General features: G+C 31.6%; 1 protein-coding gene across 2 annotated transcripts in view; it reads left to right on the top strand.

Moving 5' to 3' along the window:
• DCTN4-p62 (dynactin subunit 4) overlaps positions 1-14,489 on the top strand; it is a 47,339-nt gene that overhangs the window by 22,060 nt on the left and 10,790 nt on the right. For both annotated transcript variants that reach the window (XM_076505233.1, XM_076505234.1), the window contains exons 6-10: positions 4,461-4,519; positions 5,212-5,324; positions 7,065-7,174; positions 12,570-12,643; positions 13,495-13,549. In XM_076505233.1, coding sequence (XP_076361348.1) covers positions 4,461-4,519; positions 5,212-5,324; positions 7,065-7,174; positions 12,570-12,643; positions 13,495-13,549 — 411 coding nt within the window. The remainder of the gene's footprint in view (positions 1-4,460; positions 4,520-5,211; positions 5,325-7,064; positions 7,175-12,569; positions 12,644-13,494; positions 13,550-14,489) is intronic.

The following is a 14,489-nucleotide window of genomic DNA, read 5'->3' on the forward strand; positions in this document are numbered from 1 at the left end:
CACACCAAACGATGTTTGTTCTTTTAACTGTGGGGGTGTTATAACATTACAGTTAATTCCACTATTCATTGGTAAAAGAGTAGCCCAAGAGTTGGTGGTGGGTGATGATGACTACTTGCTTTCCCTCTAGTCTTATACTGCTAAATTAGGGATGGCTAGTGCAGATAGCCCTTGTGTAGCTTTGCATGAAATTTCAGTCTTTCCATGTCTGTTGAGCCCCTAGAATTTTTTCTCAATCTTTTGTTGTATTTTATACATTTTAATATAACTGACCTTGCAAGTGTTTGTATCAAGGTGATTAATTTTTTTTAAGGTTCTTTTTTCATTCTGCTCTGAAATTTTCACAAAATACACATGATTATAAGTCTTGTGTTTTGACAAATTTCCTTTCAAATCTCAATGATTGTCCCTTTTGCTTATCATGAAATTCCTTCCTTAATTCTGGGATCTCTAATGTTGTTCCTTTCTGACATCCTCTAGGTAGTGACCTTTTGTGATAATTGTATAATTTGTAACTTTAATATTTTAATCAGTTTTGTTACATTGTTATAACTTTTACCCTGAGTGTCTTATCTAAGGATCCTTTTTATACCTAATGGTCTCTGGATTTTGCAAACAAAAACATAATTCTTGTCCCAGGATTTGTGAGTGGATTGTTGCTTACATAAATTTATCTAACTGCACTGATAACACTGTCATGATTTTTTTACACCAACATTTTATTTTAGTGTTAAAGGTAAAGTTCATGCTCATATTCTTTTACCAATATTGTAACATACTTGTGTTTCTTTTTAACTTTGCTACAGCTGTTTGACATAAACTATTTTTCTCTTGACATTTATTCACAATGTCCAAGTACACCATGTGATAGTTCAGTGATTTGTCTGAACCTTCCAGTTATGACACCAGTATTAAGTTCTAATGTTTAGTTGGACGTTACTGGCAAGATGAACACTGAATATCTTGGTTGTTCTAAACTTAATTGTGATTCAGTTGAATCTGTTTGCTATTGTACAGTCATTCTATGTTTATTCAGGTATTATTTCATATGACATAATGTAGGTAAATAGTTTATTTTCCATGGCTGGCATTTTTAATAATTTTGTTTTATTACTGTTTAACAAGTAGTGTAATGGTAACTGTTATTTTCCAACTTCTTATTAGAATTTTTTTTTGTCTCCATTAGCTACTTTTAAAACAAGTACAATGTTAACATTGCTTGGATAAGTAGATGAGGCCAAAAAATAGCTTCTGATGATAGTCACTGTTTTATTGCTTAATTTGTGTCTATTGTACTTCTAAATGGCAGTGCTTATTAGTTGATTACTTCATACAAGTAAACATCGACATAAAACGCATCGATAAAGCGCGATAATCAGTTGGGCGCGATGGGGTCTTAGGCCCCAAATTTTTTGGGGTTTCTACAGAGGCTGCCGCTTAATATTACCACTGCTTAATGTAATCAGCCGGTTAATGTGATCAAAAATCAAAAACCAAATCCAGTTCAATCTTTTTGTATGGTTTTCACGCCGCATATTGTGATCAAACCCCGGCCTGCATGTAATAATTCCTGGCGCTGTCAATTGCAGTAAAGTACATAATCTGCCAGTCATAGGATAGCTCTCAGTGCGTAGGCAAGAAGTATCAAAACTTTATTTTCATTAAAACCACAAGTCATCCTTGATCGACCGATGGATGACGAAGGATGAGTCATATACACTCATACTAAAATTAAAATTGAACTAATTTTAATCAGCGTCTAATCGTAAAAACAATCACGATTGCTCTGACGGAACTACTTTTAGAATATCAGCCCCCATCAAAGTAATGAATTCGATAAATTTCTTTAGTATTCTGCTTTTTACATTTAATTTCAGTCTTAAAATTGAGTTTAATAAATAAAAATAAATTTAAAAAAATGCTCTATCATTGGTGTAAGTAGTTTTGTTTGTTTTTTTTTATTTCACTACAAAACGCATAAATTTTGCATTATCGCTCACCCCAAGGGTAAAAAAAATATATAATCAAATCGGTATAAGGCGCAATCAGATACAACGCGGTCGAATTTTTTGGACCCCAACTAGCGCCTTATATCGATGTTTGACTGTATTTTTAAAATATATTTAAATTTTAATGATTGGCTTACAGTTACCTTGTTTGCATGTTTTTGTATCCATTGTAGGATTTATATTTTGTACATGCATCTCTGCCCAGGTGTTAGTTTTCAAATCTTTTCTTATAAATCCATTGATAGATTTTGATCAAACTTTAGTTAAATTGAAGGAGCAGACTCTGAGATAAAGTTACTTTAACCTATTATTTCCCATTTATATTAAGCATATGAATACAAAACTGAAAGTGAACGTGTTATGATCTTTCTAGAGAATTACATTTAAAGTTTAATTAAACTACATTGTTGTAAATGTATGTCATTTAATATTTGCATCAAAATATATTTTACAGTCCAATTGTTTTATTATCTAAGTTTTAATTTCTTAATTTTAAAAAGGAAATAATGAAATATATTGTCAGTCTTCCCTTCTCTGTATCAAGTGACATCTCAACTCTGAATTCTTCATTTTAGATTTTGTTTGTACCCTTTCAAGGGTTTCATTATGTTCAGTTAAGTAGATATTGAAAAGCCAGTGTTACAAAGGTGAATGTCCGATCTTCTTGCTGTACTGAGATATCGTCATATTTGTCCTACCCACATGACACACACTTCCATTTCTCTGTCTTTCAATACGCATGTATAATTATTCTTGACATTACTGTTGGGCATGTTTGTAACTAACAGAAAGAATAAATATGTATCTCAGGACAGCTGATGTGGGTGTTAACACTTTTACCAAAATAAAGCAGAGAACAATGTTTCTGATGACCTAAAAAGGTCATCTTCAGGGGAAAGAAAAAAATAAAAGAGAAAGAGTAAATATTTCTTCACAGATTCCTTATTTCCTTTTCTTTGGCCAAGTAAAAAGTTTCATTGAGATACATTGTTTGTACTTTGTGCATTCTGTTTTGAGGAGATAACAGAATATTTTTAACCTATTTATAGCTTAGTTAGAAAGTCAGTTATGTTATAGTGGTTTTTGGAAATGTTTTAGTACATCGTATGATTTTTGTGCATATTTGAAACCAATATGTGTTATTTTATGGATAACCAGCACAGTGTGTGAAAGTAGTCTTATCAAAATAGGACTATAACAAAGGTAAGCCTACAATGTCTTCTTTTTTTATATATAGCTTTTACAAATGTTAAACAAAATTAATTTAAATGTAGAAATTAGAAAGTGATTGATTTAGATAGCAAAACATAAATGGAAAAAATTACTTTTTGTTCACTCATCTCGCACAGTTCACAAGGTTCGACATTGTGTGATGTAAATTTATAGGTTTGTTTATACTAAGTGCTCCTACTGAGGTTCATTTTTCATGTACTGAGGCTCAAAGTACAATAAAAGTGAAAGTAGTTGCAAAAATGTTAGAAGACAATGGGATAAGTATTTGTAATTGTCTGTTACAGTGTGTAGTTATTCTAAAGAAAAAATATATTTTTGATATATTTTCATATTTTTCAACATCTTCATTGTACCTTGGTGATTCCGCAACAGTAAGTTTGAGTAAAGTGTAATGTTTTATAGGGAAAAATAACTTGATGCTTGTTTATAAGATTCAAAGGTTATGTCAATGAAATAGGAAAAACTGTTAGATGCAAAGAAGTATTTTTATTTGTAGCATGAGAACCATGTTTTACTCAAATAGACTCAGTATAAAGGTTTCATGAGTTCACATACAGGTCTTTTGTAAAACTAATATATTAAAATATGTTTTTGGATAAAACATGCTTGTAATGCTTCAGTTACAAAAAGCTTGCTAAATTAAAGAAACCCATATATGTTGTTAATCAATGTTTCTATAATCAAGAACTTGTTATCAGTGTTTTGGAATTTGGTGGATTATTGTAAAAGGGCACATAAAGTAATGCTTTTCTATACTCAAATTAACATGTTTGAAGAAGGTTTGTAATAATAATTTTATTGTATTTGTGAATTTAGTTGACCTTTATGTGGCTTAATATATGCATTTAAAACTAAGATAGACTGAATTTTGAACACTAAAAATTGTAAACAGAATGTTAGTCAAGTATGTTTTTAGTTGTCAATATTGTCAGTGGGTAAGTTGTGTATAAACTTAAACTTCTAGTAATTTCATTTTCTATCAAAACTTTTCTAAATATTAATGTTTCTACATGACAAACACTAGTTCTGTCTGTACAAATTATGGAACTGACATTTTTTACATCTTATGAGTGAAAATAAATTCTTTATTTTTTGAGCTTTTTTTCTTAGCAGACAGAAAAATGTAATATGTATTTACAGTATATTAATTCAATGCATTGTTAAATGTTAGCAATCTGAATTATTATACCAGTACATGGATGTGTGCTTTATCTGTAGGACAAATATGGTATTTCTGCTGTTGTTGCTCGCAAGCTTGCTGGTTTGAGCACCATAGGGTAAGATGGTTTTGATTTCATTATTGTATGTACAAGTAAATTCTTTTGTATACAAAAAAAAACATTACTTTAATATTAAGCATAAAGCTATGTTGTTAAAAGTGTGAATAAAACTTAGTTAAATTAAGGTAGATGGTTTTTTGAAAGCTGTTTGTTATAAAATGAGCTTTTATTGAATATTTTTTTTGATAAAGGATGTAAAATCATTTTCATAGAAATAGAACTTGGAAGGTTATTTCAGTTGATAAATGGAATACAATAATGAGCTGAAGCTAGCTTCATTTTGGACATTGTCAAGACCTAACACTTTGAAAACAAATCTTCAGTTCAAAAGCAAGTTTTGATAGTTACAGAAATCTAAATATATTAACTCTTGTTTTATTTATATGGCTTATGCTAACAAGTTGCTCACTGACTTGGAAGAATTCTATTTAAAGCTTTAAGTGCATAGTTTTTATACCCTCAGTGTTAGGAGCAATTGTCTTTGAGAAAGATTGCAGAGGTCCTTAGTAGGTTTGTTACTTGGTATGATACTTAATAGCCAGAACTTGTATGTATACTTACAGAATTTTTCTACCATTGCAAAACATTATAATCTCAAAGTATTTATTAAAACAATTAGCTAGCTTACATACATGAAATTTTAGATTCTTAATATAGTACCTAAAGGTTGTGTACTGTTTAAAATGTAGCTCTAAAGATGAAGAATCAAAAGAATCTGAAGAGCTTATGCCAGCTGAAGCATTTGAAAATATTGATCCTTTACCTGAAGAATACCTTACTCAGCCAGTTAATCTAGCAAAGGGTATGTTTCTGTTAGTTTAAATTTTTTTATCCTTGCTTGTATTTTTATATTCTCTCATTGCAATGTTTAATGAAGAGGCTTAATATGACAATTAGGTCTGTTTTGAACATTATTATTACATACACATTTTCATACATGTGTATGTTTTTCTGCTTTATATATTTTATGTTGTTTACAGAGGTAAATATGGCAGACCTTAGAAAAAAACTTTCTTTGCTTTCTTCCCCCTTTTTTTTCTGTGCCTGGAAGGAATTTTAGGAGGTATTTATCCCCTCACATACAGACTGCATGCAGTTATGACAGTGTCATCGTGTGTGTGTTTTTTTTAGTGTTTATGTGTGTGTGTATGCACAATTATGTTTTCGAGTGAATATATATATATATATATATGTGTGTATCTATCTATCTATATATGTGTCTGTTAATAAAACCTTGAAATACATTTGTATCAAAGTGTATTAGAACAGTCAAAAACAAGAGTGCTAAATCCAACTAGTAAGTTTATTTAAACAAAATGCACACCATTATATTTCCCACATTTAGATATATAATGGTTAATTTTCCCTTGGTAATAAATGTAATTGCAAAATTCTAGTGAGACTTGATTAAGTTTTCTTGCTATGCAAAAACAAAAACAAATAGATTTGTACATAGAAAAAAAAAACATTTATTTCTCCCCAACTTGGATACTTTTTTGTCTATCATAAACATTACTTGTTGGTAGGGGCTGATAATTCAAACTATAGTACTCAATTGATTGAGGAATGGGTATATTATGTAATATAAACAATTGTGCTTCATATTTCAGTGAGTCTTTTATGTCAGTTTGTATATATTAATAATAGCAATTAGATTCTTCTTTTGTTTTGAGTAAGGTTTCAAGCTTTAATATGTGTATATCACTTAGGTGAAAAGCACATGTAATGTTTAGCTTAAATTTTCTGAAAAATAAGAAGAAAGGAATTGGCTATAGAAAGTGACAACCAACTTAATTATGTACATAAACTGTTGTTAAATAAGCATAGGTGTATATGTTCAGCTTTGATTTTTGTGTTTTGTAAAAATTAACAGTTATGTTTTATGTAACATAAAAAAAAATTGAATTTCACTGGTGGACAGTTTTATTGTCATCTTTCTGCCTTCATAATATCTTATTTAAAAAGCTGTACAGCAACATTTGATTGTTTAAAAAATTTACTTTTTAAGAAAGGTAAGGATGCAAATATTGTGAATTTCAAGAATGTTTTCTTACTGAATCTAAAAGTTAATTTTAAGTTTATAGCTGATCTTGAGCAAATAAGATATAAAATAGACTTAAGATCAAATTTTAAGAACTTTGTGTGAGCATAAACTTTAGTGTTCTGATTCATTACTGAGACTATACTTTATAATAATTAATGTGTGTGTACATATGTATGTATGTATGTGTGTGTGTGTGTGTGTTTTCATTTAGTTTTCTTGTAGTGTTTAGTTAGAGTGGTCATGTTAAAAAGTGACTATACATGTATATATCATAATGTATGTACAAACTAAGATACAGCTTATTTCAGAAGATACAAACAAATACCAGTCTTCAAGGATGTCTGACTGGGTTTAAATATCTTCAATAATCTTGTAGGAAGTTTTGAAATTAGTAATTTTAATTTTAATCAACATAATAACTGAAAGTAATTCTGCACATTTGCTTTTGTTGTTAAATCCCAAATAATCAAAATACTGTTTTTTCATGTTTTAATTCAGTGTGTAACATTAATCAAAGACTGATGCAACCAGAATTTCAACCAACTTGCACAGATCAGCTTTTCCCTCGACATAAGCATCTATTAATAAAAAGATCACAGCGCTGCAAGGTAAAAATTTTCTTTTTATGTCTTCATTTCCTAATCTTAGTATTTGTGAAAAAAATCCTTTTTTATAAGAAGGTACTAACTTCTCCAGAGAACAGTTAGTTTAACAACTTAGTGCTACTGCTAAGACGTTTTTGTGTATGTACCAAGTCATTGAAAGAGTTCTCAACCCTACAAGTAATAATAATGTTTATTGCACTAGTTTATGTTGCAAATAATGTGTCTATGCCTTTCCAGCAATAGTGTAAGAAATACTGTCTTCGTGTTGAGTTCTCTCCTTTAGCACATTGTGCAAACTAAAAACTCATTCTCCTTCCTAGCACTACACTGTTTAAATATACTCTTTACATACCATAGAAAATATCTTTAACATTCTGCTTATATTTTAAATTGAAATGTTTCAGTTAAATTTTCTCATAAGAGTTATCTCTCAAGTTTTTAGTTATGTAATTGAAGGAAAGGTATCCATAAAAACATTTTGCCAGTTTTGTGGATCTTATTGACTATGAATTCTTGCATGTGTGCACATGCAAACTTGAAGCCTCCTGAGGTCCAGGTGTTACTCAACAGGAATTATCTTTTCTTTCACTGGTACCTAGAGGTATTCTTAAGGTAAGTAATGTTCTATCCTACATCCTTGGTCTTCTGTTTCTGTATCTTCCTCTAAAGCTAACATGCCTTTTTAATGATTTTAGCTACTCACTTCACCACCTGCTTTTACTTATGGTTTTTCTATCCCAGATGAGTGTCAAGCATTTCATCTTTACTTTTCACTGCTCTGATATCTCAAGTATGAGATTTTTTTTTCTCTTTCTAGTGTTGGTTTTGCTGGTTTGTGGATGATATTATTGTATGAGTCTCAAGCCTCTAACTTTCTTCTGTTCAGACAGCTCAATTGCCTCATCCTTCCCAAATTCAGAACTTCTAATTTTTGGCTTATGATTTGGATCCATCTTGTTCCTTAAAACTCTGATTCTTGAATTTTTTCAAGTTTGGATATCTTCTTTTGCTATTTTTAATCTCTTTCCCTCAATCCATTTAGTTATTGCCTTTTGCTTGAACAGCACCTTTTACTTTCTATTCTCTTTGTACATATTTTTGAGACTGAATTACAACTCCAACAGTTTTACTAGGGAAAAAATTACTTTCACCTATTTTTCGTGCTGACCTAAATTTCTTTCTCAATGGTTGCCTAGTTAACTTGGTTCCTGTATTTTTGGGATATGAATGGTAGAAAAGCTTTACTATGTGGAGTTCAACTCCCTCAATATTATCTCAGAGAACACAGATCTGTCTCTTCTTTTGATAGATATTTTTGTGAATTCCATATATTTTGGAAATAGAGCTGAAGCAGTGCATTACCAATTGTCTCTTCTCACTTAAGTTTCCCATTTATCTAATTTCAGTGGACCCAGGTTTCTTATAAACCTTGTCAGGCTCTCCCATTTCTTGAAGTTCCCTTCAGCTCTGTATGTTTCAACTGAGTGTATATTTCTATTATATGAATAACTGACACTTCCTCATCCAGTCCTGAGAAATATCTGCTTTGGCATCCCTTCTACTTTAGAAGTTTGCTCATTTGGGTGGGGTACTCGTGCTATTGGAGTTGATCCCCACTCGATATCTTATTTATATGGGGTCATTCATGTTGACTTGTTTATTTGGCAGGTTTCTCCTGGTAGGACAGCCGTAATTCTTCAGACTTACAATGCTAAAATCAGGGATTCAGTTCCCCTCAGTGGACATAGCAGATTGTCAGATGTGGCTTTGCTACTAGAAAAATACACACTTGGCAGGCTCAACGTTTTCATGTTTCCAAGACACAGAGCTTCTTATTTCCAGATCTTTCATGTCTCATTTTCTTCCTTTTTAAGAGGTTCAGTTTCTTTTTGAAGACTATAGTCTCTCTTGAGTTCCTTATATCTTTGAGAATTGCCCTTTTATGCACCCTTTAGTGAACTCTGGCAAATTAGTAGAATATGACCAGAGATGCATTGACTTCTGTCACTTTCTCCCTCCATAACTCCACCTCTCACTATCATTTCAGTACAATCATGAGCATCCCTCTGGCTTTGCCCTAAGTTGCTAAGGAGTAAGTTTGAAAGCTCATACCACTTAGAACCAGGTTTTTTTTATACTCTTGGTGAGTATAACACAGCTGGCCCTTGGAATAGCTTTCTGCTTAACAATAAAATAACTTCTTTGTTTTGCCTATATTTCAGTCTTTTCACACACACACACACACACACACACACACACCTCTTTTAAGAGTAATGCAATTCTGGACACCTTCACTCTTTTCAGTATTTGGTCTCTAATGTACGAATCTCTGCACCTTGATGTCTTTGAGATGCTGGCATTGTAATGTATCTGCCACTATTTTCTATGTTTATTTGAATATTTTATTATGATCCTTTCATACAGCTCCATTGTCATCTCTTGCAAGAGGCAGTTGTGAAGAACTTGCTCTTGCGACTTGTGGTTCCTAGCTCTAGATAGCCTTTTTTGAGCCAATGACCATAATATACAGTTTTTGGCATGCTATGTTCTTGGATCTTTGTACTTAGTGATGGATTTGCCTGTCTTGCATGGATTGGATACTTCCAACAATATAGACCTTAGATCCTCTTGTGTTTCAGTGGAATTTTCCTCACTTTCCACCAGTCTAATACTGTGGTTCAGATTAATCCAGCTTTTGTTTTTTATATACATGTCTGTCCTCTTCTTTCATTCCTTCCCAGAGTGTTTTCTCTTCTTTGCATTGGTTCTTGGCTGGTTCTTCTAATTGCTTATTGTGGTCAGTTGAGCCATGATTCTCATGTCTCTGCTTCTCGATGACCCCAAACCCTTCACTTCTTTCATTTGGGAGGTCCTAGTCCCCCTTTCATCAACCTCAGATGTCCATCTTCAACAATGATGTGTCATGCCTTCATTTTCACATGTAGCTTTTGTTCTGTCTTTTGAAAGATGGACAAAAATTTCTCAGAGTAGCTCATTTTCTATGTTACTCATGTTTTCCATCCATTTTTATGGTGTGTCAACAGGTTTGGACACTGCTGCTTTCTTTCTCCAGGTAGTAAGATTGTGTCTTTTCTAAATTCCTTTTTTATCAGGATTTTTGAGGGTGATCTATTTCTTTGATCACCTCATACAGAAAAGTTTTGTCAGTGACTTTCTGTTTTTTTTCCTTTCTTGGCTGCTCACCTTTTCTTTATCCATCTCTTATGGACCTCTTCAAGTGTGAGATGCATGTACCTTGAGTGTAACTGTTCAGTAGTTACTTGTTATTAACATAAATACTAAAAAAATCACAAATACTCACTATAAATGAGGGAACTTTTTATAAAGATAAATGATTAAGCACCTCGTTTGATATAATGACATGCTCGTTTCATAAAAGTATGTGTGAAATAATATTTCAGAGAAGCCATTAATAATACTGAACCATTTAATACAATGGTAGTTGAATAATTAGCACTATTTAGACATACTGTTGATTGTGTGTGGTTCCAGGTGCAAAGATTTGATTGGTAAGTTATTTGATCTAATTTTTTTGGTTATCTCTAGGTTGAATTGGTTAAAAAAAAACAATACTTTGTTGGCCTGAATAAAAGGTAATGTTTTTTGATTAACAATTTGGCTGTAAATTTCGTAGTTGCTTTGCAATTGCACCCAACCAAAGCCCCTTTCTCCCTACTCCAGCCTGTCACATTCCTGAATGTTTCGGTAGTATCTGTTTACACATACACACCAGATGTTCTCTCAAGGTCATCACTCTTTCTAGTAGTTATTAGGTTGTCCTGAAATAAAGGATGTTTTTGAACTATGAAGTTTGAAAAAGTATACACCAGTGTTGTGAAACATGCTTTAATCAAAGTAAGCACCATTTGCTTCAACACACTTTTGCTAACATGTAACAATGCTGTTTATGCCCCTGCTGTAGAAATCAGTTTCTATGGTCATTGAACACCCTGAAAGCTTCTTCTGCAGCTGTCTGGTTTTGAAAAAATTTGTTATTCAAAAAGTTGTCAAAGAGCTTGAAAAGATGAAAATCTATAGGTGAAAGGTCTGGAAAGTAAGGTGGATGAGGCAGAACTTCTATTTCCAATTTGTTAAATTTTTGGAGCATCATCCTTGACAGGTCTTGTAATGCCAATTTTGTTGATCTTCAGTCAGCTCATGTGAAACTTACTTATCCAACTTTTTCGCTTTTCTAATTCCACTTAGATAGTTGGCAACACTTGATTTGGTTGTGCCTAGCTTTGCTGCAAGCTCATGTACTGTTGGGTGAAGGTATGTCTCAAATGCTTTTCTTAATGTGTTTTCATCTAATGATGGCTTCTTTCCATGACCTTTGTGGTCCATCAAGGTTTTCATCTTCATTGTCAAAACCTTTTGAACCAATGCTGAACTGTACATTCAGTAACAGGTCCATGGCCAAATGCCTGCTTGATGTTCCATGTAACTTTGGTAGCTTTTCATAAAAGTTTGAAGTTGTAGAGGAAAATCAGATGAAAGTCCTTCTTGTCCATGCTGTCTTAGGGGTTGCAAAATTTTTTCTGAGTAGAGTTGAAACAGAAGACAATTAAGATACCTTTTAAGCGACAACACCAACAATAAGTTACTCAGTATTTAGTTTCTAAATGTCATTGTTAGAATTTCGACATTTATATTTAGACAACCTAATAATTCGACAGCAGCCTGTTCAATTACAATACTGATATTTTTTCCCCCCGTGTTTTTTGAAAATTCTTGCTAACTTACATTTGAAATTGCCCTATAATTGAGCCAATATAGTATTAATTTGTGTTGGCAGGTATGGGTTGAGTAAAGTCAGCAGGTGCATATCAAACCCTGATATTGATTGAATATCTAGCAATCAGGAAAGAAATAAACACCACTAACCTGGATTAAAATCACCCCTTTTTAAATAAGGCTTGGCCTTTATCATGTGCTTTTACCTAGTCTGTGGCAGCTGATGTAATATGGCCTTCTTTTTATTCAATCTAATCAAATAGGATTGGCCAAAAATGTTAGCTTAAGACTGGATTAATGCTTTAAAGACTGAGATGAAAGAATTTTAAATGCTTTAACAAATTTATTTTCACCAGAAATGGTTGAATAATGTGTGTGTAACTTTTGAAGAAAGTGGAGTAATGTTAGAAACATTAGAAATACAATCAGAAGGATAGATTTTTGTCTGTACTGATGAACTATTATTGACTGCATTGAAATACTTAAAAAAAAGGCTTTTTTTTCTCACTAATTTTATGAAATACTCTTTTATTGTTGAAAGTTTGATGTTATAAGAGCTTGGAGGTTTTCATATTTGCTAAAACCTGACAGTTAGAATTAATATAACTACTTTTTCTAGCTGTGTGCTTTATTATTCATACAGGAATGTGAACACAACCTGAGCAAACCTGAATACAATCCATCTTCTATCAAGTTTAAGATTCAGTTGGCTGCTATGTAAGTTGTTCTGTAATAAAAGGTTAACATAGAATTTAAAAACATAAGTTATTTTACAGTAGTTTGAACTGAGTTTTGCCTGAGATGATAATTTATAACATTTGAAAAAGATGTTTCACTATTTTTTGATGGATCATGGAATAATCAAAATTTTCGTGATATGGTAAAGTTGACTGACTAAAATAAAACAGTATTTGTCCATAATTTTAACAATGAATAAATTGGCATTTATTGCAGTATTACTTGAATGTAAAAAAGCCAGTAATAAGGTGTCAGTATGTACTTTTTTGAATATAGAATTGTGATTTTTTTTCCTAATAATTTTGTCTTACGTTATATCATGATAGGTGGATATCAGTTGAATAATTGGGTGGTTAGATATTCTTTATTCTGCTTGATTGCTGTAACTTGTGTAGAAGTACTTAAAATATACAATTAAACTTTTGTAAAAAAAATTAACATTTTTTCTTTTTTTATCAAACAAATTAAGTTTTTAAAAAATTCAAATAAAATTTATATAGGGTTTAAATGGTTACTTTTCTATTGCTTAGTCATTATTGTGGTCATTGTTGTTTTTTTAACTTGTAAGTAAATGTTGTGTAATTTCTTGCTTCAAATCTTAAGTTGTGATACCATTATTATGATCACAACATTGGAAGTGTGAAACTTGGCAGTTTACTCGGTAAGTAAGTTGTACATCATTAACAAGTCATCTGTACGTGAAAGGTTGTACTTGTGTTACAACTACTGGAATGTAAGAGTGTTAAGCTTGGATTTCTGACATTCTCTTGCCAAATTGAATCTTACTATTATTGTTTGATATGTGATATATGTACATACATTTTCACCAGCTACCACATTCCTGAGGTTCGTGTGAAGACTATACCTATACTGAAATTGAATGAGGTAAAGCACACTTTCATGTATGTGTTATACATTTTTTTTTTTACATAAATTTAAAATGAGAAATTTAACCTTTTTATGGCTGGATGTGTGTAATTAAGTTTAGTGGTAATAAGAATAGGATCCAAAACACTAGAATAATGATGCAAAACTCTTTCTTTCATAGTTAAACAACCTTGAACTAGTTTTAAAACACAATAAACTTGTGGCACTGGAAATCAGTTTCTGATGCCCATAATGGATAGAGTTCAGATTGTCTATTTTGTAACATTGTACTTAGCAACCAAAGTTTTGATTACTTAGATAAATGGAATAATAAAAAATGCTAATAATTGGAACCCAAATTTGGTCAGTTGCTTATTTTCATGAGTTGTGACACTATTTAACCCTTTCCAGATGGGTCACAGGTAAAAGAACATGTTATCTCATCTGTTGATTCATATTCAAAATTATATAGAATTATTATGTTATGAATTTGTCGTTAATTTTGGAATAAAACTGTAGCCTATAATAATTTTTTATATTATACATTATTTAATTTCTTAATATAAAAATAAGTATTAGAAAAATGCATTTGAACATTGATTTTTCTGTGTCACATGGTATGTGGCACACAGCACTGGTTCAGATTTAGACGTCTGTGATTTCAAAATACTAAATCTATAGTTTTGTGCAAAGTAGGAACTCAAATTACCAATATTGATGAGCTAGGGTTTAAAATAAGAGCATCATATGTTTTAATTTTGCTGAGATATGATTTGTGTACTGAATCAAACACGGTGACCCCATTTACCTCTTTCCATTTTTGTAAACAGTTCCTTGTGTACACTTATTTCAGTATATGAAATATGAATAACTAATAGAAAACTTGATATTCTTTGAGTGGCTTCCTTAGCTGTTTTCAAATATAAAGTGTCATCTCATTTTTTTAAGGTAAATTTTC

The sequence above is a fragment of the Tachypleus tridentatus genome, chromosome 6 (assembly GCF_004210375.1).
Source record: "Tachypleus tridentatus isolate NWPU-2018 chromosome 6, ASM421037v1, whole genome shotgun sequence".
NCBI classification, from domain to species: domain Eukaryota; kingdom Metazoa; phylum Arthropoda; class Merostomata; order Xiphosura; family Limulidae; genus Tachypleus; species Tachypleus tridentatus.